The 20,666-nt window shown below is 41.2% G+C and overlaps 1 protein-coding gene across 6 annotated transcripts in view; it reads right to left on the reverse strand.

Moving 5' to 3' along the window:
- The window catches only part of RERE (arginine-glutamic acid dipeptide repeats), a 423,275-nt gene that overhangs the window by 102,548 nt on the left and 300,061 nt on the right, over nt 1-20,666 (reverse strand). For all 6 annotated transcript variants that reach the window (XM_042949976.1, XM_042949978.1, XM_042949977.1 and 3 more), the window contains 2 exons: nt 18,142-18,266; nt 16,658-16,757 (listed from right to left, as the gene is read on the reverse strand). In XM_042949976.1, coding sequence (XP_042805910.1) covers nt 16,658-16,757; nt 18,142-18,266 — 225 coding nt within the window. The remainder of the gene's footprint in view (nt 1-16,657; nt 16,758-18,141; nt 18,267-20,666) is intronic.

Genomic DNA, 20,666 nt, shown 5'->3' on the forward strand with positions numbered 1-20,666 from the left:
TGGGCAAGGGGTCTGGGGTTACCCCTCTGCACAGCATCGCAGCCCCCAGCTTCCTCACCGGCAGTGGAGGGGCCGAACGAGGTCATTTTTGGGGCCTCAAACTCGTTTGTTTTCTTTTAGGGAAAGAGAGAGCGAGCAGGCAAGTGGGGGAAAGGGTCAGAGGAAAAGAGAGAATCGGAAACAGACTCCATGCTTTGTGCAGAGCCCGAGGCGAGCCTCGATACCCGCGGCCCTGAGATCACGATCTGAGCCAAAATCAAGAGTCGGATACCCAACTGACAGAGCCACCCAGGTTCCCCGTGGAACTCCAAAGTTTTTAAAATTCCTTCTCTTTACAGAGGTTTCTTTTAAGGTGAAATACTAAAGGATGCTATTTTTGAAAACATAAATGGGGGGCGCCGGGGTGGCTCCGTCGGTTGAGCATCTGACTTTGGTTCAGGTCACGACCTCGCAGTTCGTGAGTTCGACCCCGCGTCGGGCTCTGTGCTGACAGCTCGGAGCCTGGAGCCTGTTTCAGATTCTGTGTCTCCCTCTCTCTCTCCCCCTCCCCTGCTCATGCTGTCTCTCTCTCTCAAAAATAAACATTAAAAAAATTTTTGAAGATATAACCGGTAATATTTTAATACATTCAGTTAGAGAAATCGTAAAATAAACAATACGGCCACTGAACTCTGCCAGCCTGCCCAGGCCAGACCCTGAACAGCAAGCTGCCGCAGAAGCTTCTCTTACACCCACTGGTTAGTGTCTACATTTTCAGGTTTCTGTGGAAACTGGAGTAGTTTATGCCACAGGTTTTTAAATAAAATTATGGATAGTTAATCATCTATATAGCTAGCATATATATAAAACCTCACTTCCTAGAAACAAAATCTTTCCTCCTGCTCTTTGGGTGAGAGTCCAGGCAAAGGACGCAGAGAGAAGGCAAGCTGTCGTAGATCTAAGCCAGAAGCCATGTGCTCCTGAGGGGAAGCTGACTCCTTAGGACTCAGCAAAGCAATCAATCCCTTAAGGATAAGACGCGGCTCAAAGATCCAGAATGAGTACACCTCTGGCCACAAACAGGAAAATTGCTGGCAGACGCATCAACCTAGACTGTGTATGCTGCTTTTCTGAATGAGAATTATTCGTCAATTTGGAAAGACCTATGTCTGATCACAAGTGGAAATTAAAACCCTCTTCCATTTCCTTAGCATCCTCCCAGCCTTGAATACAGAAAAACGGTACGTAAGGCTCTAAACTAGAGGCTGACAGAAAAGAAACCAGTTCTATCCTTCTCATGGAGATGTACGCACTAGTGAACCTATTCATAAATGCTAAATTAAACTAGAAAATATATGTGAAAGGTCAGCTGTGAGTCAATTTTAACCAGATTCCTTCAGAAAGTTAACTTAAGAAAATAAATAAAAACAAAAACCTCAAGACCAGGGAGGGGCGCCTGACTGGCTCAGTCAGTAGAACATAATAAGACTCTTGATCCCAGGGGTCTGAGTTCAAATCCCACATTGGGCACAGAGATTACTTAAAACCAAAACCAAAACCAAAACTAATTCCTCAAGAGCAGCTGCATAAACATTAAGAGAGAAACACTTACAGAAATTGCTTTAAATCCCACTAAGTCGAGTTTAGGTGCAGGAATGACTGCCCCCAATTCATGGGGCTTGGCGACCTTAACCTCAGCGACTTCTGACGAGTAATTTTAACATCTGTGCAAAAGAACAGTACACTTCTTTTCGGTCACGATAATAAGGTCACGGGACAAGGAAAATGAAAGGGACATATACATGGCAGTACGTGTGACTCCAGAGTCAGGAACGCCTCCAAGTAACCGTTCTTTCATCTGGAAACCGTAGCCAAGGACAGAGCTGGCGACTCAGAAAGAAGCAAAACGGGGTCTGGGCCACCATGGCAGCACTCCTGAGGAATGGCCCTGAACCAACAAGGACCTGATCCTGGGCCTTAGAAACTTTGAAACTTTGTTTTTCTGAAATTCTGCTTTTCCCATCAAAGGGTCTTAAGAGAACGAAGAAGGCTGTATGATATCAAAGCAGCAGAGGCAGAAGCCAGCCTGACTGTGAAGACGCCAAAACTCGCCAAGTATTATGCAAACCAAAAGCCACAAACTCTAACAGTTGCACACGATCTTGTGCGCTGGTCGCATAATGACGACTCAGGGGTAAAGGCAGACTTGATTTAAGAACATGTGAAAATCTATACCTCATTTCCGAAATGGAAAAAAAAAGGAGAAAACTGAGGAGTCAACCTTCCTAAACATGCTCGGACGACAGGCACTCCCGAGTCCTGGGGTGAGCCGGAATATACATCTCGACACCTACGGCGCGCGGGGAGAACGGCAGGCCAACCGGCAGGCAGGGCGGCTCGGAGGGCAAGGGCGGGCGGCCCGGTGCAGTCACCTCAGAAGCCCGGCACGCGACCGGCTGCGGGGGGACGTCAGCCTCCTGGACGAGAGAGCTGGCCCGGACGCCGCGGTCTGTCAGAGTCCGGCAGGGCCAGGCTCAGAGCGGGGCTGCGGGGTTAGACTAGAAACCGGAAAAGAAGGCAGAGACTTCAAAGAGCGGTCGCTTCAAGGGCGACCGTCTCAGAGATGGAGCCCGCCGGCAACACGGGACCTTGCCCCGGAGGGCTCCCCAGGGGCCCGGCCAGGTAGCTCTGAGCTAGAGCCAAGGAAGAAATGCTCAGCAAGTCACCGGTCGGAATAAATCGGCTAATACAGTAGTTACACGTGACGATTCTATCGCCTAGATAATTACGTTCTTTGTAAAAGGAAAGCCAGATACATCGCACTATATACCCTACAAATACTGTACTATTTTAAAAATCAAATGTCCTCAGAGGTACAGAAACATCACAGTCGCTACCAGAAATATTTCATACTCTCAGTATCAAAACAAAAATAAACTGTCACAAATACGTTCTGTAATTTATTTTACTGACACCTTATATAATAATAAAACTCAACTGTGCAAGGCTGAAAAATGACCACCAGAAGATATGGATATCAAATCTTTGGAACAGATGAGACCTTATTTGGAAAAAGGGTCTCTGCAGATAGGATTAAGTTAATGATTTTGAGATGAGGAAATAATTCTAGATTATCCAAGTGGGATCTATGTCCAATGACAAGCATCCTTATAAAAGAGAGGCAGTGGGGCACCTGCATGGCTCAGTCGGTTAAACGTCGGACTCTTGATTTCGGCTCAGGTCATGATCTCACCATTTGTGAGTCTGAGCCCCACATGAGGCTCCTCACTGATAGCAGGGAGCCTGCCTGGGATTTCTCTCTCCCTCTCTCTCTTTGCCCCCTCCCCGGCTTGTGCTCTCTCTCTCTCTCTCTCAAAAAATAAACATTTAAAGTAACGAATGAATGAATGAATGAATGAATGAATGAATGAATGAGAGGCCATGGAAAAACACAGAAAAGAGAAGATGTGGACCTGCAGAGGGGAGGTAACGTGAAGACAAGCAGAGAAGTGTGTGGCCCCAAACCAAGGCCTGCCCGCAGCCATGGGAAGCCGGGAAAGGAAGGAACAATCCTCCTGAGGAGCCAGAGGGAGCGTGGCCTGGCCGACACTCTGGTTTCATACCTCTGGCCTCCAGAACTGGGAGAGAACGCATTTCTGTTGTGTTAAGCCAGCAAGTTTGTGGTAATTTGTTGTAGCAGCCGCAGGAAACTCATATTCCAACTTTCAAAACTTGCGGGTAAAAAAGTGATCTGGGAGAGCTATCAAAAAAAAGTATCCCCAAGTATATTTGAAAACTAGTACAAGAAACATACATACTAGCACAAATATTACAAATTTTAGTATTCTATATTTTAGAACTAATGGCACATATGAGTCCTTTTAAAACTCAGGGGCCTGCTTTGTTCCAAGATTCCATGCTTCCTTAGATTATCAACATTTCTAACAAATGCCTTCCCATGAAGGCTTTGCAAAGAGCAGGAATTCAATGTTTCTTACTGAATAAATAAATCAATGAATGATTTTATTATATCTTCTTCTTAAATGTAAAAAGGCTAAGGGCTTTTATCCCAATTTGATACTTATTATGTTAATATTAATGGTTAATATAGATTTATAGATGGGTAAAATTCTGATCGATGCTGTTTTTTCAAAATACCACATAATTCTCAAAATATTTCACCAGTTTTTAGCATAGAGAACAGAAATCATCTGAGAAAGAAGTTTCTTAAATTTGTAAAGGAACTTTCTAACTTGTGCCAAACAAAAGTAAAAGCCAAGTCAATTCCTCGGTCCCTGCGAGAAAGCATAGAGATGCACGGACAGGCTACAGCGTGAAGGATTTCCAACAGGCCGAAGGGCAAAGCCCCGAACTGCAGATTCACCGGACATTCCAAGAGGACTGCTGTTAAGGCACGGCCTCAGTTCCATTCTTTCTCTGAGGTTAATTATCACGTATCTAAAGCTATATGACAGGATGTGCTTACTCATCTGTAGGTGATAATCATGCTTCTATGACAGAACCATCACGAAGACTAAATCGATTCATTCAAAAAAAGCACTTTGGGGCGGCTGGGTGGCTTAGTCGGTTAAGCACCCAACTCTTGATTTCAGCTCAGGTCATGATCTCGTGGTTCCTGGGATCGAGTCCCATATCGGGCTCTGTGCTGACAGCATGGGGCCTGCTTGGGATGATTCTCTCTCTCTCTGCTCCATCCTGCTCATGCATGCATGCGCACTCTCTCAAAATAAATGAACTTTATTTTTTTCAAGGCAGAGAGAGAGGAAGGGGCAGAGAGAGAGAGGATGACAGAGGATCGAAACTGGGCCCTGTGCTGATAGCAGGGAGCCTGATGCGGGGCTCGAACTCATGAACTGTGAGATCATGACCTGAGCCGAAGTCGGATGCTTAACCGACTGGGCTACCCAGGTGCCCCAGAATAAATAAACTTTAAAAAAATAATATAAAATGTTAAAAAAAAAAAAAGCTATTCTAAAAATTAAGAGGAAAAACAAGAAAAGAGAGAAAAGAAAAGAAATGGCTAAAGAGGGGTGCCTGGGTGGCTGAGTCAGTTAAGCATCCGACTTTGGCTCAGGCTGTGATCTGGTAGTTTGTGAGTTCAAACCCCGCATCAGACTCGTACTGACAGCTCAGAGCCTGGAGCCTGCTTTGGATTCTGTGTCTGCCTCTCTCTCTGCCCACCACCCCTCAAGAATATATAAACATTAAAAAAAACAAAAAGTCACAATTTAGAAATGGCTAAAGAAACCAGAGAGTGATTCACATGCAGAAGCAAAGCAGGGTTACAGTCACAAAGAGCTGCACCAGGAGCTATAGTTTTCTGGTTAAACTATCAAGTACAAGATCGCTGTTGCAGTAAGTCATGAAGGTGCCATTACTGGAGGTTAACATAAGGGGTCTTTGACCTCCCCACCCACCCCTGAGACACTCTGAGAACGCTCTCTGTTGTATCTAGTAAAAGAACAGAGTGGCGCATAAAGCTCAACTTTGACTAAAGCTACAGACCATCTAAAAAGGAATAAAATCTCAAAGGATTAAATTTAAAAAGTCATCTTCATCCAAACGAGACAAAAAGAATAAATCATTGCCAAAGTGTTGCTGCTTGGAGCTTTTAAACAGAAGTCAATTTATGAAGTTCTCAGCCCAAAGGGAGCCACACTGGTACATTTCTAAACACTTAAACAACTTTCAAAACAAAAGTTCAAAATGTTTCTAATTGGTCAAAGGACAATAAATTAAACCTCGACTTTATATATTATTATGCTGATAACCAGCTGAAAAGGCCTTGGTTACACCAGAAAACCTCCAGTGCATCTTTACTTACGCTATAATTAACAATGTAACAGGCGGTAGACTCCAATATCCTGATATAATATAAATAAAACACTAGCAGAGGGGCTCGTCAAGGCTGATTTACATAAGGTGCTATTCTGAAATTTACTGGATTTCCATAATAAGAAATCATACAGCATATAAAGTTTTCCCATTCCTTTTTACAACAACAAATCAAAATCTTAGAGGAAAAAAACACACCATCCTATAACCATTTATTGCTGATTAATCTGAATGGAGAACCGGTAAAAAGAATGTAAGTGAGGATGTGAGTGTAGAATGAACAGCACAAGAATCCCTGATCAGAAACTTCAGACCAGCTGTAATAACAGGGCTTCCCAGTAATGCCTTATTTGGGAGCTGGGAAATACTCAACATTCATCTAAGGCCTAAGTACTGCAAAGCTAATCCAGGGCCAGATGCTTTAGTGAAGTCCATTTATGATGAACAAACAGAAAACCTCTGAAAGAAATTGTATCGACTTAATTTTTTAGAATAAAAGAGAGAAAGATGAAAATGACCCTCAGAGTAGGCTTATCTGTACACTCCGTTATGCCAACCTCCTAATACCAAGTTCTGGGTGATCAAATATGGTTTGGACTTGAACCTGATTTATTTATTCAATCATTCAACAAATATTTAGTGCCTCTCTACTATGTACCAGGCATCGAGCTATGGCTCAGAAAACAAAGATGATTAATACTCAATGGTTAACAAATAGCGATATTTATAGATCAGAGATAAAAAAAAAACTATGAAGCTATTGGAAGCCTTTGTTGTAGGAGATGTGGGTGTGCATAAATAAATAAGCAAACAAATATATACTCTCTTGAATATGTAAAAAGCTTAATTCAAACATCTAAAAGTCATCCATATTTCAAGGAATAAAACTGTCCAGGCAGAAGTGAAATCTTTGCTGCATGATTATAAATTTTACTTATATATAGTAAGAATATATATGTTTAGTATTAGAGAGAGAAGATAAACATAAAAATGCAAATAAATTCTAAGAAAGAGAAGTCAAAAGAATTTGAATTTTATTAGGAAATGGGAAAGATACTTAAGCCCAAAGAATGAAATCCAGTATCAATTTAGTAAAAATAAGTCAGCATGGTATTTTCTAGAAAACCTTAGTCTCAAACTATAGGGTTCTGCTAGTTTCTAAGCATAAATATAAAGAGTGATTTTGATCTTGTAAAAGGCCAAATAAACGCAAGGACTTAAAGATGGCTGAATCCCATTAGAATAATACAGGCCATCTCTATGTTATATACTATTATGTTTACAAATTATATGTAAACTAACGAACACAGATGAACCTCATAGAAACTGCATATGAAGAAACACATACCTGAACAGTACACAGAAACATTTCTATGTCAGATCCTCTAGAGGAAGCACCATTGTTGTGTCATATTTTAACATGTTTTTTAATATACTGTAAAATTACAAATAGAACAATTTTACATTCACAGGTGTTCACAATTTCAAATAACTAAAATATAACATATCTTTTCCGACATACATTGAGGAGTATGCCCCATCACTAAGAACACCTTCCTCTTCCAACCACAGAGGTCAACACATTTATCACATCGTCTTTCTCTACATCAATGCATTTTTTTTTTTACTTATGAAGTAAGAAGATAAGAAATACATTTTTTAACAAAAGTGATACAACTGTGTGCCTAACGATTCTGCATGGTCATCACTGTATCAAAAGTAGTAAGTCATGCAGCCATGAAAATAAGATATATTAACTACTACTGGGATTCGCCAAAACAAGATATGCTATTAAGAATGTGTACATGTGGCTCAAGTTTTATATAACCTGATGGCAGATGGCCAACTGCCATCAGGTTATATAAATTAAAATGGACTAAACACTCCCAACAAAAGGGAGAGCTTGCCAGACTAGATTAAAAAGCAAGAAAACAGGGGCACCTGGGCGGCTCGGTTGGTTAAGCATCCGACTTCGGCTCAGGTCACGATCTCACCATTCAGAGTTTTAGCCCCACATCAGGCTCTGTGCTGACAGCTCAAAGCTTAGAGCCTGTTTCGGGTTCTGTGTTTCTCTCTCTCTCTCTCTCTCTCTTTCTCTCTGCCTCTCCTCTGCTTGCACTCTCTCTCAAAAGTAAATAAACTTAAAAAAAAAAAAGCAAGAAACAACTAAAGAACTAAAGGAACAAGAGACATTCTTTACCTACAAAGAAAAAGCAGGATTCCAAGTAATGAGCTGGAAGAAGATATGTCACGTCAACCAGCCTAAAAAAGCTAGAGTGGTTGTATTAAAATTAAACAAGATGGAGTCAAAAACAAAAGAGTACTACTAGACACGGCGTCACTCCAAAAAGGTAAAAGAGAAAGATAAATATTATAAACGTTCATGTGCCTAATGACACAGCTTCCAAATATGTGAAGCAAACCACAGTTGGAGACTTTAATACGACTCTCTCAGCAACTGACAATACAGCTAGAGAAAAAAAATTAGTAGGACACAGAAGATGTAAGTAATAATAACCACCACTTTAAAGAAACCCACAATTATAGAACAGTGCACTCAATAACTGCTGGATACAAATTCATTACCAGTGTACGTGGAACATAACATTCACCAAGATAAACCACATTCTGAGCCAAGAACAAATCTCAACGGATTTCAAAAAACTGAAATCTTACTGGGTATTCTATGATCCCAACAGAACTAAATTAAAAATCAGTATCATTCCAAGACAAAAGGGGGGGGTGCATATAAGAGAGATCTCAAGTATCTGGTAATTAAGCAATTCAATTCTCACAATTCATGGGTAAAAGAAATTGTGAAGAATATTTTTTGGTATTTAAAAAATTATAATAAAAGAACAGCAAATCAAAATTTGTGCTAAAATGAGGTACCTAAGATCCCACTTTTGGAAGCTAGGGGGCAAATGATCAAATGAATCCAAAATAAATAGAAAAGAAATAATAAAAATAAGATTGGAGATCAAGAAGATAGAAAACAGAGAAAATCAATGAAACCAAATATTAGCTATCTAAAATAATAATGTTAAGTCTCTATTTAGACTGACCAGGGGGAACACAAATCACCAATATCAGGAACGAAAGAAGGGTCAAAATTACAAATCCCATAGACGTTAGAAAGATAGTAACTTGACATTTTTACCAACAGATTTGATAACCTGGATGAAATGAACAAAAAGTTTAAAACCACAGATCAGCAGATTACCAAAACTGACACACGAAGAAATATAAAATGTAAATAGGTCTATGCCTATTATAATTTTAAACTTTTCATACAAAAAAATTTAGTCCCATCTGGGCTTCACTGTGAAATCTATCAAATATTTAACAACGAATACACACACACACACACACACACACACACACACACACAGAATCAATCCTTTATAAAGTAAGGGAGCAAGAGGAAATTTTTCCCAACTAATTTTTTGAAGTCAGTATTCCTCTGATATTAAAACTAGACAAAGATATTACAAAGAAAGAAGACTACAGTTCAAGATCCCTTATGAACACAAATGTAAAAGGTCTTAACAAAATATTAACATATGGAAGCCAATAGTATGTAATGAGTAAGTAGAATTTATCCTAGGAATGCATACTTGCTTTAACATTTGAAATTAATCAATATAATTCACCAAATTAACAAAACACAGTGTAACAACCATATGATCATCTCATTAGATACAAGAAAGAAAAGCATCTGACAGAATTAAAGGCCCATTCATGATAAAAAACAAACAAACAAACAAACAAACAAACAGATATAAGGGAGAACATTTTCAACTTTGATCAAACAACCACCACCCCACACTACACTATTATTAGTGAATGACTAAATGTTTTCTCCCTAAGATGAGAAAGCAAAGATGCCCACTCTCATTATTTCTATGCAGTACTGTACTAGAGGTCCAAGCAAATGCAATAAAGCACGAAAAAGAAACAAAATACATAAATCAGAAAGAAAGAGGCAAACTGTCTTTATTTGCAGATGGTGTGACTGTGTACACTGAGACCCTAAGAAACCAACCAGAAAGCCACTAGAAATTAACAGAACAGATACAAGGTCAGCACATTAAAACTGTATTTTTAAAAATGTTTATTTTTATTTATTTTGAGAGCATGAGCACGCATGAGTTGAGGAGGGGCAGAAAGAGAAGGAGAGAGAGAATCCCAAGCAGGTTCCCCACTGTCAGCACAAAACCAGATGCTGGGCTCAAACTCACGGACTGTGAGCTCATGACCTGAGCCAAAACCAAGAGTCAGGTGCTTAACTGACTGAGCCACCCAGGTGTCCCTAAAATTATTTGTATTTATATTCTACCAATGAACATTTAGAAACTGAAATTAAGGGCACTTGGCAGACTCAGCTGGAGGAGCATGAGACTCTTGATCTCTGGTTCATAAGCTCGAGCCCCACGCTGGGTGGAAAGATCAATGAATCAATTGATCAATAAGAAAAAATAAAGAAATTGAAATTAAAAATCTAATCTTATTAACAACAGAATTTTCAAACAGTAATTACTTAGGGAAAAACTTAACAAAACATGTATAAGACCTGTACACTGAAAACTAAAAAATCTTACTCAAAAAAATTAATGAGACCTCTTTTAAAAACGAAGATATATGAGGCACCTGAGAGCTCAGCTGGAAAAACATGCAACTCTTGATCCCAGACTTGTGAGTTCAAGCCCCATACTGGGTGTAGAGCTTATTTAAATAAATAAAAAAATAAAATAAATAAATAAAATAAAATAAGTAAAAAATAAAATAAATTAAAAAAAATAAAAAATAAAAGAAAATAAAGTAAAATAAAGTAAAATAAAATAAAGTAAAATAAAATAAAATAAAATAAAACTTTTAAAAAATGAAGCTATGTATCATGTTCAGGTTTGGGAGATTCAATATTGTTAAGATGTCAATTCTTCTAAACCGATCCATAGATTCAGTGCAATCACAGTGAAAATCCCATAAAACCTTTTTAAAAATAGAAACCACCAAGCTGATTCTAAAACGTATGTGGAAAGGGATGGGTGTATGGATGGCTCAGTCGGTTAAGTGTCTGACTCTTGATTTCAGCTAAGGTCATGATCTCACGATTTTTGAGTTCGAGCCCCATTATCAGGCTCTGTGCTGACAGTGCAGAGCCTACTTGGGATTCTCTCTCTCTCTCCCTCTCTCTCTGTTCCTCCCCCACTTGTGTGCTCACAATCTCTCTCTCAAAATAAATAAAAACTTTAAAAAACAAAATAAAATAAAATGTAAATGGAGGGGTACCTGGGTGGCTCAGTGGGTTAAGCATCTGACTTCAGCTCAGGTCATGATCTCACAGTCCATGGGTTCGAGGCCTGCATCAGGCTGTCTGTTGTCAGCACAGGGCCTGCTTCAGATCCCCGGTCCTCCCTCTCTCTGCCCTTCCCCCTCTCTGCCCCTCCCCCACTCATTCTCCCTCCCTCCCTCCCTCTCTCTCTCTCTCTCTAAAAAATAAATAAACATTTAAAATAAAAAGGGGTGCATGGGTGCCTCAGTCAGCTGGACATCTGTTTTGGCTCTGATCATGACCTTGCGGTTCAGGAGTTCAAGCCCCACATCAGGCTCTCTGCTGTCAGCACAGAGCCCACTTCAGATTCTCTGTCCCTCTCTTTCTCTCTCAAACATAAATAAACATTAAAAAAAATAAATATGGGGTGCCTGGGTGGCTCAGTTGGTTAAGTGTCTGACTTCGGCTCAGGTCACGATCGCTCAGCTCCTGAGTTCAAGCCCCGCGTCGGGCTCTGTGCTGAACAGCTCGGAGCCTGGAGCCTGCTTCGGATTCTGTGTCTCTGCCCCTCTCTCTGCCCCTCCCCCTCCCCCTGCTCATGCTCTGTCTCTTTCTTTCTTTCCCTCTCTCTCTCTCGAATAAACATTAAAAAAAAAAAGTTGAAAAAACATAATAAAATTTATATAAATAGTAAAATTTATCTGGGAATGCAAATGACCTAAAATAGCCAAAACAATCTTAAAAAACAAGTACAAAGTAGGAAGACTTACCACTACCTGAGTTCTGATAAAGCTACATTACTCGAAATACTGAAATACTGGTGAAAAGACAGATAACACATTAGTGAAACAAGAGAATCCAGAAAAAAGAAAAACTGCTTATATATAAGCAGTTGATGTTCAGTAAAGGTATCAAGGCAATGAAATGAGAAAAGTCTGTTTTCAACAAATGTGACTCCAACAACTGGCACCTGTGTGGGCAAGAAGGCACTTTCACCCATACCTCACAGTACACACAAAATTAATTTGAAATGAATCACAGACCTGAAGGCAAGAACTAAAACGTCAAGAATAAAACACAGGAACAACCTTTGTTATCATGGGGTGAACAAAGAAACTTTCACAAAAGGAAAACGATACACTGGACTTTAGCAAAATTAATACATTTTGCTCTCTGAAAGACACCCTTACAGAAAAATAGTCATGGTATGGCAGGAAATATTCACAAATACCTGTATCAAAGGACTTATACCTGCAATACAAAAAGAACCCTTAAAGCTAAATAATTATACTAAAAACAACTGAACTTTTAAAAGTGGGCAAAATATACTTCACAAAAGACAACATACAACTGGGCGGTAAGACATGAAAAGATGCTCAATTATGATGAACAGGAAATTCAAATTAAAATCTCAGTGAGTGAGGCACAGATAGACATCATTAGTAATGTCAAACGCTGAGGAATCTTTAGCCTCAATCAAATCTGTGTCCCCCATCTAAATAAAAACCAACAGCACACAAAACAAACAAGTCTCAATGAGATATCACTACATACTCATTAGAATGGCTAAAATTAAAAAGACTGACAACATGAAGTCTTACTGAGGATGCTGAAGAACTGAAATTCTAACATAGTACTGATGGGAATGTAAAGTGGTACAGCCACTCGGAAACGTGTTTGACAGTTTCTTTTTTTTTTTTTCTTAAGCTTATTTATTTATTTTTAAGAGAGAGAGCGTGAGTGGGGGAGAGGCAGATAGAGAAGGAGAGAGGGAATCCCAAGCAGGCTCCCTGAAGTGGGGCTTGAACCCACAAAACCATGAGATCGAGACCTGAGCCAAAACCAAGAGACGCTTTACCAACTGAGCCACCCAGGTGCCCCTGACGGTTTCTTAAAAGCTACCCGCACACATACAATCCTGCCATTTCACTCCTAAGTATTTACCCAAGAGAAATGAAAACACGCATCCTCACAAAGCCTTGCATAACAATGTTAATAACACCTTTATTCATAATGGCGGCCAAAAGCTTGGAAACACGAATGTCCATCACCAGACGAATGGATCAATTATTGTTACTACCCATACACTGGAACACTACTCAGCAATAAAAAGGAATAGAATATCGATAATGCGACAACATAAATCTATCCCAAAATTATTATATGGAAAGAAGCCAGACTCAAAAGAGCAAAAATATTATTCTGACACAACATTGTACGATGTGAGAAAACGTATCAGTGGCTGTCTGAGGCTGGAAGCAGTAAAGGATCGGGAAAGGGCATGAGGCACCTCTGGGGTGCTGGAAACGTTTCACATCTAGATCGCTGCAATAGTTTCGCCAGTATACACATCTGAAAAAAAACATCAAACTGTATATACTTTAAATCAGAGCAGCTTATTATACGTAAATTATACCCCAATATGTTGTTTCAAGACTTATATGCTAAAAATCTCATTTGTGAGTAATGAAGAAAAAACTGAGTCAAAATGAGAAATGAGGAAGAGCTTGTGTTTAAAAATGGGTCCATGTTGGAGTGGAGTGGAGCCAGGGTGGCTCAGTCGGTTGAGCGTCCGACTTCGGCCCAGGTCATGATCTCCCGGTTTGTGAGATAGAGCCCCGCGTCAGGCTCCAGGCCGACCGTTCGGAGCCCGGAGCCTGCTTCGGACTCTGTGTCTCCCTCTCTCTCTCTCTCTGCACCTCCCCGGCTCACGCTCGCACTCTGTCTCTGCAAAAATAAATAAGCTTAAAAACTGAAAATTAAAAATGGGTCCATGTAATAGTCATGAAGAATTAACAGCTCAAAAAGCTCTATTAGTTTTAAATAGATGGCAGTTTTAAGATCAAACTATTTATTTAAATGTATTTCAATTTAAATAGTCCTACTCAGATGTTAAACACACGACAATGTGGCTGTGCCATATAATTTCATTTACTTTAAATTTCTGTACTGTCCTGAGAAACAGGAGACACAGGTTTATTCTAAACTGACAAATGCCTACACTTGTTTTGACTCTATGCTATACTTCTCACACGACAACGTATTTACTTTTTCAATTTATTACTTAACACAGCTCGAAACCACCCTCACGCCAAGGAAGATGAAATAAACATTAACTCCCCGTAAGATTTTTCAATTCACTTCACTTTTCATTAAGAAAGTACCCGTAACTAAAACTCTGTGAGCCAGTACCATAATTAAGTGGAAAAATTAAAAGAGCCATTAAACTTTTCCATTCCTCCCAAAAGGAACAAACGACTGGGTCCTTTGGTGGCTGACTGCACTTGGATTGCCTAACCCCAGACACCTGAGCCATCTTGGACGCGCCTAGACAGGAAAACTTCAAATGATGGGAAGGCAGCCTCACAGAAATAAAAACTCATAAAACCAAAAGCCCTCCGGCGATGCTTAAGAAGACTTCAGAAGGAACTTGCTACAAAGGCCCATGGGCAAAAAGAGCCCAAATTATTTCTGTATAGAAGTATGTTTTACCGAATCCTCAGAGGGGTCGCAATAAAAGAACAAATCCGATCGATTCGGTAAAGTGCCAAAAACAGACATTTTATTAAATGTGGCAACGTCTTCATTATTTAAAAATTCAACTGAGCGGCACAGTTGCGAAAGGGGAATTTTTTTCATAAAGCTTTGATGCAGAAGATTCCACAGAGGGGAACCCGGGAAAGTCAGTCGGTTAGGTATCCGACTCTTGAATTCGCCTCAGGGTCACGATCTCACGGTTCGCGAGGTTCAGCCCCGCATCAGGCTCTGTGGTGACAGTGCCGAGACTGCTTGAGGTTCTCTCTCCCTGTCTCTCTGCCCCTCTCCTGCTCTCTCTCAAAATAAACAAACATTTTTAAAAAAACTCAACAGAAAACAAGCTCAAAGAGTAACTCTGAATAAATGCACACTCGTGGCTATTCTGAATTCACAGACATTCACAACACAACTCCTACCACAGCCACCGTCTGCAGTGGCACTCAGCTGAGTCTCCCTTTCCTCATCCAGAAAATAACCTCAAAGGCCCCTTCTAGCTCTATCACTATGCGTTCAGAGTAAAGACTCCGGATAAAAGCAAAAACTCCAAGTGTGAAAGGGGGGAGGAAAGAAAAGAAATAAGCGTACGGGTATGTAAACAATTGCTCTGTCATCTATCGCAGGGCCCAATCCCACAAGGTCACTTCACCTCTGACGCTGTCGGAGACTAGTACCGCGTAATACTCAAGAAACGCAACCGGCCCGGGAATAAAAATCAGCCGTATCTACGTGTTTCTCTGAAAGCGAGCTGCAGAGGAGAAAGCTCACTAAGTTGGGTTATTTTCTAACCTCCATTCTGAACTTTTCAGATTGTTGGCATTCAACAATCGTCTGGCTTTTCTGAGCCTTAGATTCTTATCTATTTAGAGACTGGAACAGATGATCTCAAACGTCCCTTCCAAACATAGCGACCTCTCAAGAAAAATGAAAAACAAAAAAGGTTCTTCAATTACATTTAGTTAATCATCAGGAGTTGCTGAGCCTATGAGCTCAATAGCCTATGTGAATATACATAGCCTTTTTAATACATCACAAATGCATAAAACTTCATTATTACTCCATCAGATTTGATGATTTCACATTAGTTACCACACAGGGAAGAATTATTTCAAGACACTTTAAAATACATTAATTTTCCTACGCAGCCCTATCGGATGTATTCTAATGTCAAACAGGGAAACTGGTTTCAGTGATCGTACTATGCACAGCAGTTCGACTTCCGTTCTTCTGAGCCGCTGCCTGTGTGTTGCAGCTCGGGGCAGAGGAGCAATTCTGAAGGATGCCGTGCAACCAACTCAGTACCGTCAGGCTCACTTGTTACATTTTACTTTAGATTTTTTTAAGGATTATTATTTTTAAAACTCAATTCTGTTGTATAATCGTGTGAGATATTTAATCATGTGAGATATTTAAAGGCATATCTATAAAAAAACATATTCACTCCAGGAAGTCTGGCTTCTTCTCTCCGTTCCCTCCCTGCACTTTCGAACTCATGGTCTAAGAGACAGAGAAGAAGGCAAAAGGTATGGCCTCTGGATTCGCATCTTGAGTGTGTGACCCTGGCTTGTGACTCGATCGCTCCAAACTTACTTGCTCATGTCTACAATGGTGATAACGATAAAACCTACTTCAGAGGGAGACTGCGAGGGTTAAATAAGACCATCTGTGCACAGTGGTCGGCTTTGTGGGATCTCAGGGAAGATCGACTGCTAGCATCAGGCTCTCATTTGAGGCTCAACACGATCCTGGGGTAGAGACGCAGGAGAGGAAACGAACCCGGAGGCGCCCCATCACCGGATCAAGGTCATGGAGCCCAGTGCTGAGACCGCAACCCACCTTTCGATAAGGTATAGTACTCGCACTAAGCGAGTAAGTAAGCCATAGTACTAAGCCATAGTACTCGCTCCTAAAATTCTAGGCTCATTCAGGATCCATGCTCATCACACATGCCCTACAACCAGCACTAGGGAAAAGTAACTCCCTTCCCACCCGGGACAACTTCAAAAGACTCACTGTGTTCAGCGCATTGAGGGTAGTGTCATCCCGAGATGCGGCAACACAGCCATCCTCTGTGGAGCCTCCGTCACACATCCCTGCGAATGCTGCCATGCTCCTTGGAGGACAGGAAGGGAAAACATCAGCACAGAAATGTTAATCCTCAGGTTTCAGAGTCAGCTCAGACCAAATTCCATTACTATATGCATGATAGGTCGGAGTTCTCAGTCCTGTTTCTGCTCTTGTTAATTTTTTTTTTTTTTTTTTGGTGAAAGAGAGAGAGAGAGAGAACAAGCAGGAGAGAGTGTGTGCCAGCGGCGTACAGACAGAGAATTTTGAGCAAACTCTGCTCTCAGAGCAAAACCCGACGCAAGGCTTGATCCCATGACTCCGGGATCAGGACCTGAGCCAAAATTACGAGTCGGATACTCAACCAATTGAGTCACCCAGGCACCAACCAAAAAAAATTTAAAGTACCTCTAGCCCCTTCACACATACAGAAAGGGAAATGTTACATTTACTCTGGTCTAATTGTGCCCTTTCTTCCCACACTTTACCAGGACTCAGATTTCAGTTTAGAGCATGAATAACCTAAAGCTATTTGCCACAACAGTTGGCTAGAAGGGCGCGTGGCTGGCTCAGTCGGTTAAGCATCTGACTCCTGATTTTGGTTCAGGTCATGATCTCACATGATCTCACGGTTCATGAGCTCGAGCCCCATGTTGGGATCTGCACTGACAGTGTGGAGCCTGCTTGGGATTCTCTCCCTCTCTCTCGCTCTCTCAAAATAAATAAATAAACATTAAAAGAAACACTTGGCTAGAGTACAATCTTTTCAAATAAAGATTATATTTTTGAAAGAAAGATCTTTTGAAAAAAAATTAAATCCTCTGAATTTGCTTATTTCCTTTCATGCTACACATCAACTAACTTTAGGCGAGTTAGAAGTGGGAGGGGGATGAAAGGAATTCTTAGAGGCCGCTAACTGCACTGAGGCAGCCTCGTGTCTACACAGCATAGCTGAGCACAGAGCTTAAATGCAGTTGCCCGGCCTGCTCTGGTGCTTTGCTTACGCCCTGCTGATGCTGCGGGGAGTCCCAGAAACCACCGCAGATGCAGGAGGGCTCTCTGCCCTCACTACGATGTGCAGGGATAGATTTAAACTTACCTTTTATATTTTAGGCACTTGTAGGTTAGTAAGTTCTCATGTAGGTAAGCCACAAAAACACCAAGTTTAAGTCAAGCATCAGTGAATAGCCTCAAGTAGAGAAATCTACAATGGGATTTTAAGAAGGGCCGAATGATCTAACTACTCAACTGTATTTAGAAGTGCTGATAATCGCATGTATGGCTTACGGTGTTTCCCTTCTGAAGAGTTCTAACATCTGATGTGGGGCAAACATTAAGAAACAAGTGACTTTACTGTGGCAAACGTTTTCTCTGGTAAGAAAAATCAATTCAGATGGCCTAACTCAGGGCAGGATGGGGAGGATTCCTATTACCTTGCTGCCCTCAAGTACATAAGAAGGTCACAGTCATTAACTCCAGGCATCCAGACCAGTTCCTCATGTTGGGTCACGGTGTCACCATCTGGAGAAGGGAACGGTTGCAAATCGGGAAGTTTGGCCTGTAAGATAGGGATGGAAAAGTCACAATCGAGGCACATTTAAAGAACTGTCTCAACAGGCAGGCCCTGGGAACAGATGCCATAGCTTACTGAGCCTCTTTCTTTAGGCAGTACCGAAATAACAAAAACCGTGAGTCACTGAAACCAGCCTGTGGCACGTTTCAGGATCATTTCACCATAGAAGATCTCGCAATGGACTGCTTAATCTCTACTTAAGGAGAAGCAAACAGTATCAAAATAAACCAGTGTCAGCATGATCCAAAGAATAAAAGAGAAATGGACACGTGTGCGTAAAAGAAATGAAAAAAACACAAACCCTCAGGAGATAATAGTTCCCTGATAAAGAAGGGGAAAACACACACATTTCCAATGTAACACATCTACAAAGAGACAGATTACAAGTGATGAAACCTCACCTAAGGATCTTTGCTGAAAATTTAAACGCACCATCCCATTAAGTTAACGCTACTCCCAAGACACTCAATAACTACCCTGTAGTCATGGTAAACGTAAAAAAAGGCACAAACTTGGAAGTAACATTAAAAACCAAGCTGGACTAAATGGTGGTGACAGAAATCAGGCCAGTAGCAGCTTCAGGAGGAGGGGACTGCTTGTGAAGGGGCAGGAAGGAACTTTCTGAGACAACACAACTGTTGAGCCTTGACAGGAAGGGTGACAGCGGACGCAATAGTCCACATAAGATCTCAACAGTTCACTGCACGTAAAGTGTACCTCAGCAATAAAAAAAAAAAAAATTTTTAAACATTTGAACAACAGTGCCCAACAACCCAGTCTCTTCGTCACCTGTGGGTTCGAGATCCAAATACGTCTAGCATGTTCTCATCCCCACTCTGCTGTGGCACAGCCAGGGCCAGGAGGCACGAGGACTACCCCAACCATGAGAGGCCTAGAAAAAGTCAACTGCCTGCAAAACAGGCACGTTCTGGTTGTCTTAAATGATGAACATGCAAGTACTAGTCTAAAATTTTAAACCAAGAGCTGCTGTTAAAAAGCTCCAGCGTCTAAAGAAACCAGGCAAAACAAAATGAAAGGAGCAGCTGGAAGGTAGCACTGTCCAACGGAAATAGAACGAGAGACACATATTTCATTTTAAAACACTCTAGCATCCCCGTTAAACACCACCTCCCAATGCGGACTAGCCACGCTTCAGGCGCTCACGGCCACGAGCGGCAGTGGCTCCAGCACTGGGCGTGCAGGTATCAGGTGCTACGGAGGCAAGGGAACTGGGCAGAAATGGAGGCGGTGCTGCCCTGTGCACAGAAAGCAGCCGGGCAGGAAGGAGAACCGGTACTTGTTTAACCTCCGATTTTTTCCAAAGTCCGGAAATTTTTACGCAAAAGCTTGTACTCACGTTTTTAAAACAATTCTGTGGCAGACACAACATGAGCAGATCATGTGGCTCTAGATACCAGTCTGCTTCACAGGCTATCTCTGATACCTCTAAATGCACATCAAGTGCCGACTTTCTCCAAACAAGGATGCTCTTCTTTAATTTAGTATCGACTTTTATAACATTTAATTGGGTGCCTCAATGAGTTCTGCTTAACACACAGTGACCACATTGGAATAAAATTTAACACACAACAGGTATTCACACCAAAAGGGTTTTTTTTTTTTCGAGTTTTTCTAAAATTTATTTACTCTGAGAGAGAAAGAACGAGCATGAGTGGAAAAGGGGCAGAGAGAGAGGGAGAGAGAGAATCCTAAGCAGGCTCTACGCTTTGCACAGAACCCAATGTGAAGGTCAATCTCAAGACCATGAGACCATGACCTGAGCCAAAATCAGGAGCTGGTCACTTAACTGACTAAGCCACCTAGGTGCCCCCAAAGGTCTTTTTTGGCATTTGTACTGAGCTCTGTTTCCCAGGACCGAATATGGTATCTGGTGTGGCAGCTCTCCCAGGTCTGGCAGTTTGTCCCAGGGGGACAAACCTCCCCCCCTCCCCGCCAAGAGAAAAACAGGCTGGAAATATAATTAGTTAGCTTACGGAAAAAGAAATGCAAATGGCTCTTAATGGTAAGAAAACACGGTCAAAGTTGCTGATAAAAGAAAAGCTTATCACTGAGATACCATTTCCCACCTATCAGACTGACAGAAGTCCCAAAGTGTGACAATATACAAGGCTGTGGTGTTCGCACTTGCATGAGTTGCCAGCACAGATACAAAAATGGTACAATCTCTATAGAAGGGCATTTTGTAATGTCTTCACACTTACAGGTGCACTTGCCCTCCAAGCGAGCCAACCCCCCTTCTGGGGATATATTCCAAAAATATGTTGGCAAAAACCTAAAAATCTATATGCTCAGGCCATTCACTGCAGCATTACCTGTAATGGCACATGACTGCAAGCAACCTAAGGGCCCAACAATAGGGACTGG

The sequence above is a fragment of the Panthera leo genome, chromosome C1 (genome assembly GCF_018350215.1).
Source record: "Panthera leo isolate Ple1 chromosome C1, P.leo_Ple1_pat1.1, whole genome shotgun sequence".
In the NCBI taxonomy this organism is placed as follows: Eukaryota; Metazoa; Chordata; class Mammalia; order Carnivora; family Felidae; genus Panthera; species Panthera leo.